Source organism: Panthera uncia, chromosome E3 (genome assembly GCF_023721935.1).
Source record: "Panthera uncia isolate 11264 chromosome E3, Puncia_PCG_1.0, whole genome shotgun sequence".
Classification (NCBI taxonomy): domain Eukaryota; kingdom Metazoa; phylum Chordata; class Mammalia; order Carnivora; family Felidae; genus Panthera; species Panthera uncia.
The window spans coordinates 10,453,966-10,469,956 of record NC_064815.1 but is presented as its reverse complement, the minus strand read 5'-3'; the positions used below and the strand labels follow the sequence as shown (position 1 = coordinate 10,469,956).

The 15,991-nt window shown below is 42.9% G+C and overlaps 1 protein-coding gene across 1 annotated transcript in view; it reads right to left on the bottom strand.

The window, feature by feature from the left end:
- LOC125927942 (acyl-coenzyme A synthetase ACSM5, mitochondrial) overlaps positions 1-15,883 on the bottom strand; it is a 22,640-nt gene extending 6,757 nt beyond the window's left edge. Inside the window, exons 1-9 of the mRNA XM_049638379.1 lie at positions 15,659-15,883; positions 13,337-13,547; positions 10,559-10,766; positions 8,446-8,589; positions 5,903-6,056; positions 3,452-3,531; positions 1,695-1,818; positions 1,034-1,114; positions 788-889 (exon numbers count right to left, since the gene is read on the bottom strand). Coding sequence (XP_049494336.1) covers positions 788-889; positions 1,034-1,114; positions 1,695-1,818; positions 3,452-3,531; positions 5,903-6,056; positions 8,446-8,589; positions 10,559-10,766; positions 13,337-13,547; positions 15,659-15,862 — 1,308 coding nt within the window. The 5' untranslated portion in view covers positions 15,863-15,883. The remainder of the gene's footprint in view (positions 1-787; positions 890-1,033; positions 1,115-1,694; positions 1,819-3,451; positions 3,532-5,902; positions 6,057-8,445; positions 8,590-10,558; positions 10,767-13,336; positions 13,548-15,658) is intronic.
- Between the last annotated feature and the right edge of the window lie 108 nt (positions 15,884-15,991).

The window sequence follows — 15,991 nt, the reverse complement described above, 5'->3', positions numbered from 1 at the left end:
AGTCACAGAAGCCACTAAAACACATATACACCACTCTAAAAACAAATGGACTGATTTTTATGTGTTCCTCCCGGTGTAGCGGACTGGCAGCTTCGCATACAGCCAGATAGAGTTTCTACTAAAGCCGTGGTTCTTAACCTTGGTTGCACATCTGAATCACCAGGGGAGCTGATCCACATCCTCAGAAAGGTTGATCTCATTCAGTGGGGCTTGAGTATCCGTAGTGTTTTGAAGCTTCCAAGGTGTTTCTAATGTGCAACCAGGGTTGAGAACCATGTCAATAGAGCTTTATAGAGGAGTCTCACAAAAAGAAAGCCCATCATAAACACCAACAAAAGTGGGCACAAGAGAGAGGTAATTACTGGGTTATCACAGAAACTTAGACTAGAATTTTTGGGCACAAGCCCTGCCAGTAAGCCCCTCTTGCACACAAGACTCAAGACAAAAAGAATTCTGAAAATTAGGCTCTGACACAAATTGCAGTTTGACTTTTGTGAAGTCCCTTCCTTTCTCTGAACTGCAATTTTTCATCACTGAAATGATGGGTCTCCCCTGTGTTTTAAATTTACACTCTCAGACATACCCATGCTCACATCCATGTCCTGTACATACTAGGTGCTTGACATTGGATAAGTCACTTTATCTTTCCAACTTCTTTATCAATAATAATACCAACTTACCTCATGCAGTTATCGCAAGGGTTAAACAAACAGGTGTTTATAAATCTTGGAACACAATGCTCAGCACACAGAAATCATTGTGAAAATGGCCATCCCCTGCCACTTACCAAATAGCAACTGAAGAAACAGAAGGGCCGGGCAGGCCTGACTCGGACAGCAACATTTCCCTCTTCTCCCGGAGGCAGGATGTTGCCCTCATCATCCACAATCTGGCAGAGAGATCATAGGGCAGTGTCTGGATATCTGCACAGCCAGGCCACCCCCCCCCAGCTGAGCCTACTGTCGCTAACCCAGAACATGCATTGTGTTCTCTTTGAACCAAGCTTCAGCAGCAGTTAGGGGAGGCTGCCTACCTGCACATCATAAGGTGGGGACGCTTTCCCCATGGATCCAGATTTTATTTTCATGCCTTTTGAATTGGCACAGATTACAACCTGGAGAGAAAGTAGTACCAATAAGGAGGAAGCTTATCCCCTTCACTTCCTTTCTGGTGCCCATCTTTTCTCCCACTTTGCCTTCTAACTCTCCTCCCCCCTCTTCCTTTCTGTCTCTTCCTCATCCCTTCCTTCCTTCTCTTCTTTCCATAGTCACCACACATTTACTGAACGCCTACTGGGCACTCACACGTAAAGAAGCAAATGTGTCGCTAAGCCGAAAGACTCAGTTGACCACCAAATCTCTGCTGCCCAGATGGCTGTGGGGAATAGTGTCTAAGATAGTGAGTGCTGACCGGAGACAGAGGTAGGCTGTCCTAGTGGACACAAACAGCACCCTTGGCCATGAGAGTTGGTTTGCTGGCTGTGGTGTCATTGTGAAATCACTTCAAATTATCTTTAAACCAAAAGGGAAGAAAAGCTGATGGGATTTTGTTATCAGCTTCTCCCAGTGGGCAGGGCAGTCCCTGACAGGTGTCTGGAAGGCAGGAGGCTCGGTGGGTTGGCCATCTCCCCCTACTGGCCAAGAGCCCAGGTGGAGGTGACCTGTGGCAGGGACCCAGGCCCCAGCAGCACTCACTGTTTCAGACTGGCCATAGCCTTCATGCAGCTCCAGGCCCACTTGGCTCTTCCATTTCTCTCTCACGTCAGGATTCAGGGCCTCTCCTCCAGTCAGACAGTGCTTCAGGCTCTGAAACTGGTACCTTTCTCAGTTGGAAAATAAGGCCACCTATGTCAGGAGTTCCCCATCCCCCACCTCACTCTCCAGTACTGCTGCTCAGGTCTAGACATCTAAAGGCACTGGAGGGTAAAAGGCAGGCTTTACAATCTGTCCCAACTACCCTATCCTCTGGCTTTGCAGGCATGTTCCTCAGGGGCAGGTAATTTTTTAAAAACCAATCCTGTCTGATTCTGAAAAATCAGAACCTCATATAGTAGGTTTTGGCATAACATAGTCAATTGGCCAAAATAACTTCGTTGAAAACAAAAGACAGTAAATTGCTTAGGACAGTCACCTGGTTATAAATCGATTACAAATTTAAACAGTAGAAAGTAGCCCTCTAGGAATATGAAAATTGTCAAGAATGGGCCAAAATTCCTACAGATATTAAATACATTGCAAATCTACCCTTCCATTTAACAAGTTATGTAAAATGTGAACAATTGGTGGTTGCAAATACAGTTTCAACCATTTTTCCCCCTTTGGATAAACTCGGTTTGCGTATTAATTAGTATTACCTAGTATCTTTCAACCAAATTGCTCTTGAAAAAAATCATTCAGAGTCTGCTTTCTGTTAAAACCATGATATAGAGGTATACACAATGGGTCAGTGAATGGGATGAATTCTTACATTAGGAAAGAATTCCCCAGGAGAGACATGCAAGAGCTCCCTTGGTGCTTCACGGACAGATACATGGGATGAGGGAAGATGTGGGGAGGGTGGGGACAACTCCCCACGACTTGGGAAAGAATAGAAGAGGCAGACATAGATCAGAGTCAGTAAGGACAACAGATGTGTCTCCACATAGCCCAGCAACTAGACTTGTCCTGCTAGCACATGTCACTTTGGATTCACCCAGGATGGGAGCCATAGGCACACAGCGTCTTGTTGCCTTCCGTGGGATACCCAAGGCATTCACTCAGAGGGCGGCTGAATGGGCTTAATCTGGGGCTGAGGCATGGAACATCGATTGTGGTGGGCTTGCTAGTCCTTGGCCTTGGCCACAAATCCCATTCCACAGGTGGCTAACAGGTATCCAATAATTCCTCCAACCTCACAGAAGTAGCAGACATATTGATGAGGGAATGGCCTATGGGTATACGATGGAGAGACAGCCCACCTCAAGTGCTAAAATTCCAGACTATCTTAAATCTATCCAATTCCATCTGGATGCAAATTCCTGGGTGGGGGGAGGGGCAAGAATTTCATTTATGTGGGGCATCTGCAAAGGATATAGATGCTTATGTGCTTGAGTATGTGTGCATGAGAGAAACACAGATATATATAATATTCTAGATATATATTCTCTATATAGAGAATCACAGATGTATGTGTGTATATTATATATACATATATATATGTATACACATATATATACATATGTATACACACACATATATATATATATACATATACACAGAGAAAGAGAGAGAGAAACAGAGGGAGAGAGGGGAGAGAGATAGGAGAGGGACAGAGATGAGACAGAGACAAAGAGACAGAAACACAGACAGAGGTGGTATGACAGCATAGGTGTGCATGTGTACATGTACTGTATGTATATGTACTGTACATTCGCATACTTAGGTCCCCAAAGCACCTAACAGTTGGGCTGTACCTGGTCAGATCCTCCTGTACAAGCAACCGGAAGATGGTGGGGACACAGCAGAGGGTGGTGATCGGGAAACTGGAGAGAGTCTAAACAAAAACAATTAGAGGTATTGGGGTGGGCCTTTGTGCCGATGGAGCAGGTGAACTGGGTCTTCATACTCTCATTACCAGAGCAGAGAAGTTGAAAACTACACATGGCATCCAGCCTCCAAGGTGGCTCCAGATGACTTCACTTCCTGGTATTTTACTCTTGTGGAGTGCCTTCCCACACTGAACCAAGTTTGGTCTGTGTGTCCAAAAGCATTCGGCACAGGTGACAGATGCCACTTTCGAGATTAGATTGTACAAATACTACAGCTTCTGTCTGGGGTACCATCCCTCTCTCCCCCTATCTTAAGTCACTTGCTCTGGGGAAAACAGGCCACCATGTCATGAGTATACTCGAGTGTATACAGTCAGAAACTGAAACCTTTGGCCAATAGCCAGTAAGAAACTGAAGTCCTCTAAAAACCACGAGTGGGTTTTTAAAGAGATTCTCTAGTCCCAGTCAAGCCTTAAGGTAATTGCAGTCCTGGCAGACGTCTTTCTTTTATTATGGTAAAATACACATCACATAAAATGTATCATTTTAACCATTTTTAAATGTATAGTCTAATGCCATTAAATACATTCACATTGTTGTACAACCATCACCACCATCCATCTCCAGAACTTTAAAAATCTTCCCAAACTGAAACTCTGTACCCATTACAAAATATTGCCCCGTTTCTCCTTTCCTCCAGCTCCTGACCATTTCACTTTCTGTCTCCATGATTTTAACTACTCTAGATACATCATATAAGTGAACCATACAGTATTTATCCTTTTGTGGCTGGCTTATTATTTCACTTAACATAATGTCTTCAAGATTCATCCGTGATATAGCACGGGTTATTCCTTCTTTTTTTTTTTTTAACATTTATTTATTTTTGAGAGACAGCATGAGCAGGGGAGGAGCAGAGAGAGAGGGAGACATAGCACAGGGCCTAATGCAGGGCTCCAACTCAGGAACCATGAGATCATGACCTGAGCCGAAGTTGGAAGCTCAACCGATGGAGTTACCCAGGTGCCCTAAGTGTCATTCCTTCTTTTTAAAGGCTGAATAATATTCCACTGTATGCATGTATCACATCTTGTTTATTCATTTATCTGCCAATGGGAGTTGGTTGCTTCTACCTTTGGGCTATTAGGAATAACGCTGCTATGAACATGGATATACCTAGCTGACAGCTTGACTGCAACCTCATGAGAGGCCCTGATTCAGAACCACCTGTTAGACTGCTCCCAGACTCCTGACCACCAGAAACTGTGAGATACTAAATGTTGGTTTTAAGCTGCTAAGTTTAGGGGTAACTTACTACAATAGATAACTAATATACTAGGTAAGGGCTAGAGGCAGTAGAGGGACAAGGTACACACTGGCTGATCAAGCCCTAAGTGAAAAATGATGATGGTGAGCTTGGTAATGGCAATAATAGTCAATATGTGTTAGCAGCCCACTCTGTGCCAGGACCCATGCCTAGGATTGTTTCATCCTCCACAGGACTGTATTATCCCTTTCTTTCTTACAGATGAAGAAACTGAGGTTCAATTTCCTCATCTCAAGGAAAGAAGTTAGGTACCTTTCCCAAGGACACACAGCTAGCAAATGGAAGATGTAGGATCAGAGGTCAGGTCTGACTGATGGCATGGTCTATGCTATTAGCCACCAGGTGACACAGCTTACCTCAATGCAAAGAGCATGCACCCGCAGATGGCCCCTCAGATGTTTTAAGGAATGGTGGTTAGGATGTAGAGGGCAGAAGGAAGGTGCCCTATGTCAATAATTATGGGGTCAATAATTATGACAAAACCCGGGGAAAATGGGCAGGAGTCATCAGGATACTCCGGCTAGGTGAAATATTCACACTAAGCACCATGGATAGTAGCACATGGAATTGAGGAGTAGACTATGGCTTTCCCCAAGGTTTTGAAAAGTAACTAGGGTTTTGACAGGAGCACAGGAAGAAATTGGTGGAGGGAGAGGCACCCAATGCAGAAAACATAAAATATGAAAATGTTCAGAGATATTAAATGGTCTTGTCCAGGAATCTAGTTATAGGACAGGCAATAACTGAAGGTAGCCAGGTGGGCAGGAGTCAGATATGGATGGTCCTGGGAGCCATTTTGTTTAATATCAGCACCAAAGAGGCCTTGTGGTCACTTATGCCTTTTCTCCTGCAAATTCAAAACCTGTATTCCTTTTTTAAAAAAGCTTTATTTCTTTAAGTAATCTCAACCCCCAATGTGGTGCTTGAACTCACAACCCTGAGATCAAGAGCTGCATGCTCTACTGACTCAGCCAGCCAGGCATCCCCAATGCCTATACTCCACTCATTTCATTTACACCCAACACATAAGCCATATTTTTGTTTCTTACATTCAGAATAACCTTGGCATCAACTCGGGGCAGTTCATGCACAAAAATGCAAGATCCATTAGGCCAGGCAGAGAAGAGGGTCCAGGCTGCCTTCACCCAGCCCGTGTCTGAGGTGTTCCAGAAGATGTCTGATTTGGCCAAGTCCACCCACTGCCTGCCAAAAATTAGAGAAAGTCAGAACCTCCAGCAGTGCTTCTTCTTTTAAAAAGGATTACAGTATCAATGTTACCTTATTTGGAGCCTTGACCAAGGTTCACTTATAACTCACTTGTAGTTATCAAATTGGTACAAGAACCCTAAAGCCACTCTTTCTCTCAACAAGCATTTATGGAGCATATTCTGTGTATTTATGCCATAGGTGAAGGATACAGAATTAAACAGACAGATCCCATGCTTTCAAGAGTTCACAATCTAGTGGGAGTGATCTGTAAAGGAACACATAATCTCAGTACAGTGTGATGAGGAAACTTCTTGATTCAGTCAAAGTTTATTCAGCACTTATTCTACACTTGGCATTAGAGTGTAGCAAAGAATGATCAGTCTTGCTTTGAGGAGCCTACAGTTTAGTAAGTTTAAACATCTAGGAAGACCCTGAAGAACAAGCTTTCAAAGAGTTAAACACAGAGCCATTTTACAATTATGCAATTACGCAATTCTGGAGAATGGGCACCCAACCCAGAGAAAGGATGGAGACGGATCTGAGAAATGGTTCCGCAGAGGAGGTGAGGGCTGCGTGAGATGTAAATGATGTGCAGGAACTACACAGGGGAGGCAGAGAAGGAAGGACATCCAAGGAAGGGGAGGCGGTGCCTGTGAGCATAGAAAATACACAAGTGGTCATGTTCTGCACTTGGATTCTAGGACACACAGTCTTCCTGGTCCTCAACCTTGGCTGCTCCTTCTTGGTCTCCTCCTCCTAGTTCTCCTTGCTTACCACTTCATTGCAGAAATGCCTCAGGCATTCAGTGCCCAGGCCTCTTCTCTTCCCAGTGTCATTTGCTCTTTGCTGATCTCATCCAATTTCATGGCATTAAGTACCACCTTGCTGACAATTCCATCATGAATATTTCCCACTAACTCTACACATGTATCTCCAAATACCTCCCAATATCTCCTTTCTTAACTCAGGGTATGGAGATGTCTACTAAGCATCTCAAACTTAGGACGCTGAAAATGAACTCCTCGTGTTCCTCCCACCAAACCGCTCAACATAGTCTTCCCACTGCCAGTTAACGCTTCTAATTGTTCAGGCCATAAAACGAGGCCTCTCTCACTTCACATCAAACCTGTCTTATTAGGCCTATGTTCAAACTACATTCAGAATCTTGCCTCCTCTCACTTCCCCTGCGGAAGCCTCCCTCCACCTTTGCCTCAATGCACTGGCTTCTGAAGTGGGCCTCTGCTTCATCCTTTGCCCCCTACAGGTTATTCTCAACCCAAACTCCTGACAGATCCTTTAAAAAAGCAAATCAGGTCACATCACTCCTCTGCTCAAAATACGCCAATGTTCCTCAGAAAATTAAACATAGAATCACTGTATGATCCAGCAATTCCACTTCTGGATATATACACCCAAAAGAATTTGGGTTTGAATAGATGTTTATATACCCATGTTAATAGCAGCACTAGTGATAACAGCCAAAAAGCAGAAGCAACCCAAGTGTCCATCTTTGGGTGACCGGATACACAACACTGATATGTTATACATACGTTGCAATATTCATTAATGAGCCTTAAAAAGAAAGGAAATTCTGACACATGCTACAACATGGATGAAACCCGAGGACATTTTGCTAAGTGAAATGAGTTAGACATGAAGGGAAAAATACTGTATGATTCCACTTATAGGTGATTCCCAGAGTAGTCAAATTCATAGAGACAGAAAGTAGAATGGTGGGTGTCAGGGTTGAGGAGGGAGTAAATGGGGAATTAATGTGTAAATGGGCATAGAGTTTCAGATTTACAAAACGGAAAAGTTCCAGAGATGGATGGTGGGGATGATTGTATAACAATGTGACCGTCCTTAATAACACTAATTCTACACTTAAAAAGGTTAAGATAGTAAATTTTATGTTATATATCTCTTACCACAATTAAAAACAAAAACAAAAAATCTCCAATGGCTTCTCACCTTGCTCAAGGTAAAGCCCAGGCAAGGCCTTCTGATTCTACCTGAGTTCACACTTTGTTAGCTCTCTGACTTCATTCTTCTTTTTTTTAATTTATTTTGAGAGAGAGAGAGAGAGAGAGAGAGAGAGGGAGAGAGAAAGAGAGAAAATGAGCAGAGGAGAGGCAGAGAGAGAGAGAGAATCCCAAGCAGGTTCTACACTGTCAGCTCAGAGCCCAATGCGGGACTCGATCTCACAAACTGTGGAGATCATGACCTGACCCGAAACCAAGAGTCAGACGCTCAACTGACTGAACCACCCAGGTGCCCCATGTTAGTTCTCTGACCTCACTTTTGCCACTGTGCCTCTTAGGTTTCTCTGGCTCATTCCCTACTTTCTGTTACTTGACCTGCCAGATGAGCTGTCCCCTGGTACCTTCCACTGGCCACAAAACCCAGTCCATAGCTGGCCTGGGAGTGCTCAACCATCTTGGGGGCCCCAGTAGTGCCACTTGTGAAGTAGATGGCCAGTGGGTCTTGACTCTTGGTCCTCACACAGTTGTGCTCTGTGGATGCCTCGCTGTAAAACATAAAAATCCTAGGTGGTATTACAAGTAGTAAAAATAGTCATAATAACAATAATATTTATAACAACAATACTGGCTACCATCTTATTAAATACTACCTGTGAGGCACTGTGCTGGAAGCTCCAGTTGGCATTGTCTCTGAGCCCTACAATCACCTCATGGGGTAGGTACTATCATTATAACCCTTTGCAAATAAGGAAATTGAGGCTCAAAACTGGTGAAGCAACTCACTCAAAAGAGCCTGTGCTCCTCCACCTGGGCATGAGGACTCTCTGGTGAATAAGCACATTTCTGTGTCTATGCCTCTGCACATTTAAGGCACAGCTTTGCCCTCACCCCAATTCCAGGTAATTTAGGGCTGAAGGATTCCCTAAATTTGTGGGTTTGAGATCTGGGTAACTCCTAAAGTTCTGTGATCTGGCAAATCTTCTCACCCACTGGTTCTCAATCCTGGCTGGACTACAGGGGCATCTGGTGAGTTTTTAAAAGAAATCCCATTGCCCAGGCTCCACCTAGAGAAAAATAGAAGCTTTGATGGTGGGCCTGGGGCACTAGGATTTTTTTTTTTTTTTGGGGGGTATATTTTGGTTTTTTTAAAAGCTCCTCGGGTAATTCTAATGACAGCCAAAATTGAGAATTCCTGGTCTAGGCCAACCCAACAGCTCATCAATATCATCTGGGCAGATCTCTTACAATACAGATTCCCAGGGCCTTTGCTCAGGTACATCTGGTTAAGTAAGTCAGATGTGGGAATCTGAATTTAAAACAGTACCCAAAGATAAATGGCCAAATAAATAAGTAAAACAAAATAAACAGAATTTTCCATAATTTTTAGTAGAAAGTTTGCATTCTAATATAGGCAAGAACAATCTAAAGATTATTTACCATGTCCTCAAACTTCTAAATATATCTTTTTTACTTTACTACCTACACATGCTGAGTATTTTCTGTTCAAGTTTCTGCTGATAATCATTGCAATGAAATATAACGTAATAATATAGTATAAAAAATGTCACATATTGGAAATATAATATTTTTGAAAATACAAGATAAATTACTTGCAATGCATGCTTGTGGGTCTTATAATCCTAAAAATCTGTAACACATTTAAGTGAATGTGGCACATAGTTCTTTTTCACATAAAGCTACTGATAAGAGACAAATGTTAATATTAGTAAGAAAAGTAAAATAAAGTGAAACAACACCCAGGTGAATGGGTGGTAGTTGGTCTGTGGAATGTGCATGTGTGACTTCATGGTACAGGCCTCTGACAGGGCCCCTTTTTGTTTCTGCCTCTGATCAGGACAAAATCTCAAATGCCAAGGTAGGCTTCCACCAGGGCATTGCTCAAAGGCAGATGGCTTTTGGTTCTGTCTCAACCATCACGTAACTACTTGTTAGCATCTTGCATAAGTCACTTTACTTTTCCAGTGTCCGTTTCCTTACCTGTAAAATTGGGTTAAAGGGTACTTCATAGGGTTTTTTTCCAAGTATTAAATAAGAGCACCAAACACAATGCTTACACAAAATAGATGTTCATTACATCTTTGGTGCATGAATGAATGTAGGTAAATGCTCACCGAGCACAATGCCTAGCATACACCAAGCACTCAATGCATGGCAGCTATTATTATATTACTAATTGACCACCCACTATGTCCTAAGTGCATCATATGGGTTATCTAGTTTACTCTGGCTACCAGTTCTGTAACCACTAGCACCATGACAGAAGCAAAAGACACCCAGAAAAGCTAATGACAATTCTAGTACTGAAAAGTGAGTGACTTTGAAGGATCTTAAGGCTGGGATTAGGTCTCAGGTCCACGTGATCTCCACAGTTGAGTGCTCCTTTCTGGTTCACTCTCTTCGTGTACAATCAGCAATACACTCCATCCCCTATTACTTAAAGGGGGAAAACCTTGGCCTCATCTTTATGCTGTTCTCTGGAAAACCCCAACTTACCGGAGGAGTTCCCTAAAGTTCATCCAGCCTGGCCGACTGCTGTCTGACACCAGCAGCTTGGTCTGAAGGGAGGGGCAGTCAGCACTAATGGCGTCGACCCGCGGAGCCAGGGAGTCACTGGTGATAATGGACTTGGCCCTGGATGCCTGCAGCCTGTATTTGAGGTCCTTCTCCGTCAGCTGAGAGACACCCGGAATCATGACAGCCCCTGGCACCACATAGAGAGGGGATGTTGACTGGGCAGCAGGGGAAGAGCCCTGTGAAGAAGTCCAGACCCTGATAGTCACATCAGAGAAAGGAACAAGAAGGGACTGGACAGGGTTGGAATGCCTGAACTGGAAAAGGTAACAATAATGACAATAATGGAATCCAGAATATGTTTATGGAGCACTTACATGTGCTAAGAATTTACATGCATTATTTCATTTAATTCTCACAACCCTGATGAGTAGGTGCTATTTTTATACCCATTTTGCAGATTCAAACAACAACAACAACAACAAAAACAACAACTAAGACTTAGACCCTTATGCCTTAATTAAATGAAATAACTTGCCCAAGATCACACAGCTAACATGTGGTAGAACTGTGATTGTGAGTCTAAGAGGTGGTAAACCTAAGGGTCCAAGATCTCAAATACTGTTTTAGAAATGACCTAGCTCCTTGGTTTGCCATGCCTTCACACAAAAGGCTACAATAAATCCTAGTGTTGAGAGTGGATCTCTTGGGGTGGGTGGTGGGAGGGTAGGTACAGTAGGTGGGAGCTTGTATAACATCAACCAAAACCACTTCTGAATGCAGCTGAGTCCATCTCTTCCCAAGGGGAAGGGATGTGGAAGCATAAAACATGGACAAATTTTATCAGACACCTGAAAAGCCACCTGAGTATCTCAGAATGGAGGTTGTAAACACCCACTGAGCCCAGCACTCTCATTTCACAGATGAGAAGAAAGAGATCCTAAAAGAATGGGTCATCCTGCCATGGCCAGTGAGTGAGGACAGTAGACAGAGGAAGGGGCCAATCCCAAATGGTGTTGGAGCCAAACCAAAGTTCTCATTACACTTCGCTTTATCTCCTAAGCTTTTACAGGTTTTAAAACCCAGCATGAACACTTTGGGAGGTGAATGGTATCTCTTTACTTCATCCCTCTGCTTTAGCTATTTCCAGAAGTCTGTCCCACCTGGAGTTGTGTGTGCTGTTTTGGGGGCCCAAGCAGATGGTGGACAGCTAGGGATGTCAGCAAGAGAAATGAGCCTAACACCATAGACTAGAAGACCAGTAATAAGTGCATATCAGGAGAACATGGCAATGTGAGAATATAAGGACATCCAGCTTGGGGATCCTCTAAAATGTTGGAGATGATGTTGGACTTGACATGGTCATGTATGATGTAGTCTTGAACTATTTTATTTGGACATCAAAGAAATGGGTGAATCTGCACAATTGGGGGAACTGGAGACATTTAGATAACAGGAAAAATAATGAAAATAATACCCCAAAAAGAAGTTTTGATCATGCAAAGTGCCCAACACACTGCCTGGCACATAGTAGGTCCTCAAGAAAAGCATAAGGGCTCCTTTACCTAGGCTCTCATTTAAATAAACCTTATATGCCATGGCAGGATATGGAGAACTCCCAAAACCTGTGGGCCTGTTTCTTTTCCTCAAGCTGGATGTACTATAATGGTGCTTATTTTTATATTTTGTGCAAGAGTATATAAAAATAGAAGTAAAGTTCCTGCCTTTTTTTTTTTTGACAATCCATTCACAAAATGGTTGACTAAACTTGTTTGTATAGAAAAGCTAATTCTCTGGTATGAGTTTGTATCCCCCTCTGTTTTGCAAACATTTTTTTGTAAAAACATCCATATTTCAGACAGTGTTCTATGGACAGGGTTGGAGGGCATGGACAACCTTTCAAGTGGTGGAAAGTTCCCAGTGGGTGGAGAAACCAGCTCTCCACCAAAAGTAGTTGTCTTGCTTTTGTAAAGTCAGCATAAAAACTCCAGCCCTTTCAATAAGAGCATCAGAGGGTCAGCAGAGGCCCTCTGGGTTCTATTGATGGTGTCCTTTTTCTGCCTCTGCTCCTGTGCTGGAAGAATCACCCCAAGAAGATCAATGGTCCATTGCCTTGGCCATTCATAACAGCAGGAGGAGGAATCCTCAAGGGCTAATCTTATGGCTTTGATTATTTTGTCCTTCTCTTTCTTCCCTTGGCAGCTGGTAGATGCTGTGGTGGTGAGAGCCATAAAGTCTAAGAGTGAAAGTAATGTAGATTGACTAGGAAGGTCTCTCACGCATACTTGCATTACTCTCCACACGCTCACAGCTCCCAAACCATGACCAGCAAAAAATATGTTCGGTTTGTTCCACTCAGATTTTTTCTAAAGTTTATTTCATTCTCAACAGTTTTTCTTCCCCCATAAAAATCCAGAGTTGTCTATTACAAAGTCAGAAGTGCTGGAAACACTGGCCCTCATTCACACACGGAAACATCTGGCTGGAGTTGAGAAGCAGTTGCCCTCTTTTGATGAGCCATGTGAGCTCTGCTATCCAGCAGTCACTAGTGCTCCCTACCGCCACACACCGACCTGCTTTCCTCAATTACATTACTACCTGGCCCCTGTGCTCAATCAAGTTTGTGACTGTTAGGCAAAGGGGAAGTAAACAAAACTCCACGTAAAGTTCACTTTGCTCCATCTCCCAAACCATGTGGACTCTGCAAAACGCTGGCAGGTGTGTCGGCCCCAAGTGGTAGCCTCAGCCCTGCTCACTGACCTGTCCGTATACATGCCACGCTGACCAGCCACCATTCCGGGAGCCGCGGGAGCACCAGCATCATCCTGTCCCCAGGCTGAAGGCTACACGTGTCCCTCAGCACATTCGCTGCCCTCCTGGACTGCTGCCCCAGCTGCTCAAAGTTCCACTTGACTTCTGCTCCCACGCCATTGACCCACCAGAATGCAGGGATCGGGGGCCTGTGTCCAGCCTAGATGGCAGTGTAGGCAGAAAAGAAAAGGAAAACATTTGTTGATGACTTTTGTTTGCTTGTTACTGTTTTATTTGATTTTGTTGCAATAGTGTTTAAATTCAACACAGTGTTCAACAGTGTTCAAATTCAAAACAATATGGAAAGATGCATTGAGAGGCTTCCTCCCATCCTTATGCCCATCTATGTTGCTCCTCACTTCACCTGCCTCAATGAGTAACCAGTATTATTAGTTTCTTGCATATCTGTTCAGTGTTTCTTTAGGCAAACATTAAGTATATTCTGTTTTCCATACCACTTTTTTTAATGCAAAAGGCAGCATATGATTCCTACTGTTTTGTGTCCCCTTTTTTTGAGATATAATTCTCATACCATAAACTTCACTATTCTGAAGTGCACAATTCAGTGGTTTTTAGTATATTCCCAAAGTGCTGTGATCATTGACACTATCTAATTCCAGAACATTTTCATCATCCCAAAAAGAAACACTGTACAGATTAGCAGTCACTTCCTATTCTCCCCTCTCCCCAGCCCTTGGCAACCACTCATCTACTCTGTCTCTATGGATTTGCCTGTTTTGGATATTTCATATGGATGGAATCATAATATGTGCCAGCACCACTAGTTGGAAAGATTATTCTTTCCCCACTGAATTCCTTGGTACTTGTGTTGAAAATCAACTGACCATAGATTTATGGGTTTATTTCTGGACTCTCAATTCTATTCCATCCATCCATCCAGATCTATCCCTATACCAGTGTTACACTGTCTTTTTTTTTTCTCACACAGGAAAAAAAAATACAGTTATTACTATAACTCTGTAGCAGTTTTGAGTCCTCCAGGGTTGTATTTCTTTTTCAAGGCTGCTGAGGTTATTAAGGGTCCCTTGCGTTTCCACATCAATTTTTGGAGAAGATTTCAGCAAAGAAGTCCCCTGGGATTTTGATAAAGATTACATTGAGTATCTAGATTAATTAGAGATGTGTTATCATTTTTTTGAAACATTATACTTTCTGCTTCAAGGGCAATTAAGTTTAAAAAACGTACAATTCAACTTTAAAAAGTCAGACTTCAGGTAATCTGCTAAGTGCATACATAACGTAGAGGGTAACATTTTCTGGCAGTCCTTGTTTCCCTAAAGTTGGAGTTCATCAGATGTGTTTTAAAATTCTCCCAAAATTGTCACGAGGCACACGTTATTTTTACATAATGAAGTAATATCTCAGGGGAATTCTTACGGAGATTCATCCGAATCTTTAATGAGTGCTTCTTTAAGAAACACTCCCTGATCTATTCCAGCCTTTGGTAAGTCTCCAGAATTTTAAAAAGTAGATTCTGACAATTTTCCCAAGGTTTTTCATTGCTGTTGCTTTTATAGAGGATAAAAGTATAGCAAATCCTGATTCCACCATTTTTGCTGATGTAACCCTGTTTGTATTTATCACTGAGAGAAATCTTCTAAGGACAATGCCAGGTTGGAAAAAGAGCTCAGACTTTGTAGACAGAAACAGGCCCCAGCTCCATCTTCTACATATGCTTCCCAGGTGGCAGATGGTATGACTCCCATTTGATACATGCGAAAACTAAAGATGAAAAAAAAATGGATGAAAAAAATCCAAAGAGCTTGGTGCATTTATCCAAGGTCACACTTCAAGTGGATGAACCATGTCTATCTAACTGCAACCACCTTCATACTTTACTATACCCACAAAAAGTATACTTTTAGTGAATCCATTAATGGTGTTAGTTCCCTCATTGTTTTTCTTTAAACAAGCTCTTCTTAAAGTTAACATAAACAAATTGCTTTGAGATAGTTTATATTCTCCTGCTCTAAATACAAAGTTAGCACCTTTAACATAAATAAAAAGCGAACTATAACATGCAGACAGAGGCACAACAGACACATAAGGAAGGGAAAATAAAGAAGGAAGTATATGAACACAAACACAAAAAGAAATCCAGATAATCAGTTCCTAAAACAGTTTAAATTTTAGGACTTGCAAAACTCCTAGGTCAAAATGTCCACCTATCTTGTAGCTCTGAGTCACAGTGGGGTTCCAGAGGGCAGACTTTGATGCCCAGGCTGGACACTAGGACACAGTGCGCCTCACCTTTTCTAGCTGGCTCCACATGTCCAGTACATCATGAGCAAAGTTGAAGTACTCAGGCACTGGCTGCCTCCCCAGGCTGATTGCTTCCCAGGTGGCCACAATGTCCTGAGGGTCAAGTAGAGGTGGTGGTTGTCCATGAGGCCCGCAGAATCCCCGCGCACTTCTCAGCACCTTGAGGACTCGTCCTCTTAGCCATGGCATCATGTTATTGCTTCTGGTCTGTCACCAAAGAGAAGAGATAGAGCATCATGCTGAATTCTGGGCTTTGTGGACAGACTGAGCTTGAGAAGAAACCTGTGGTCAGCCCTGATGGTGACTACAGTGCACACCGAC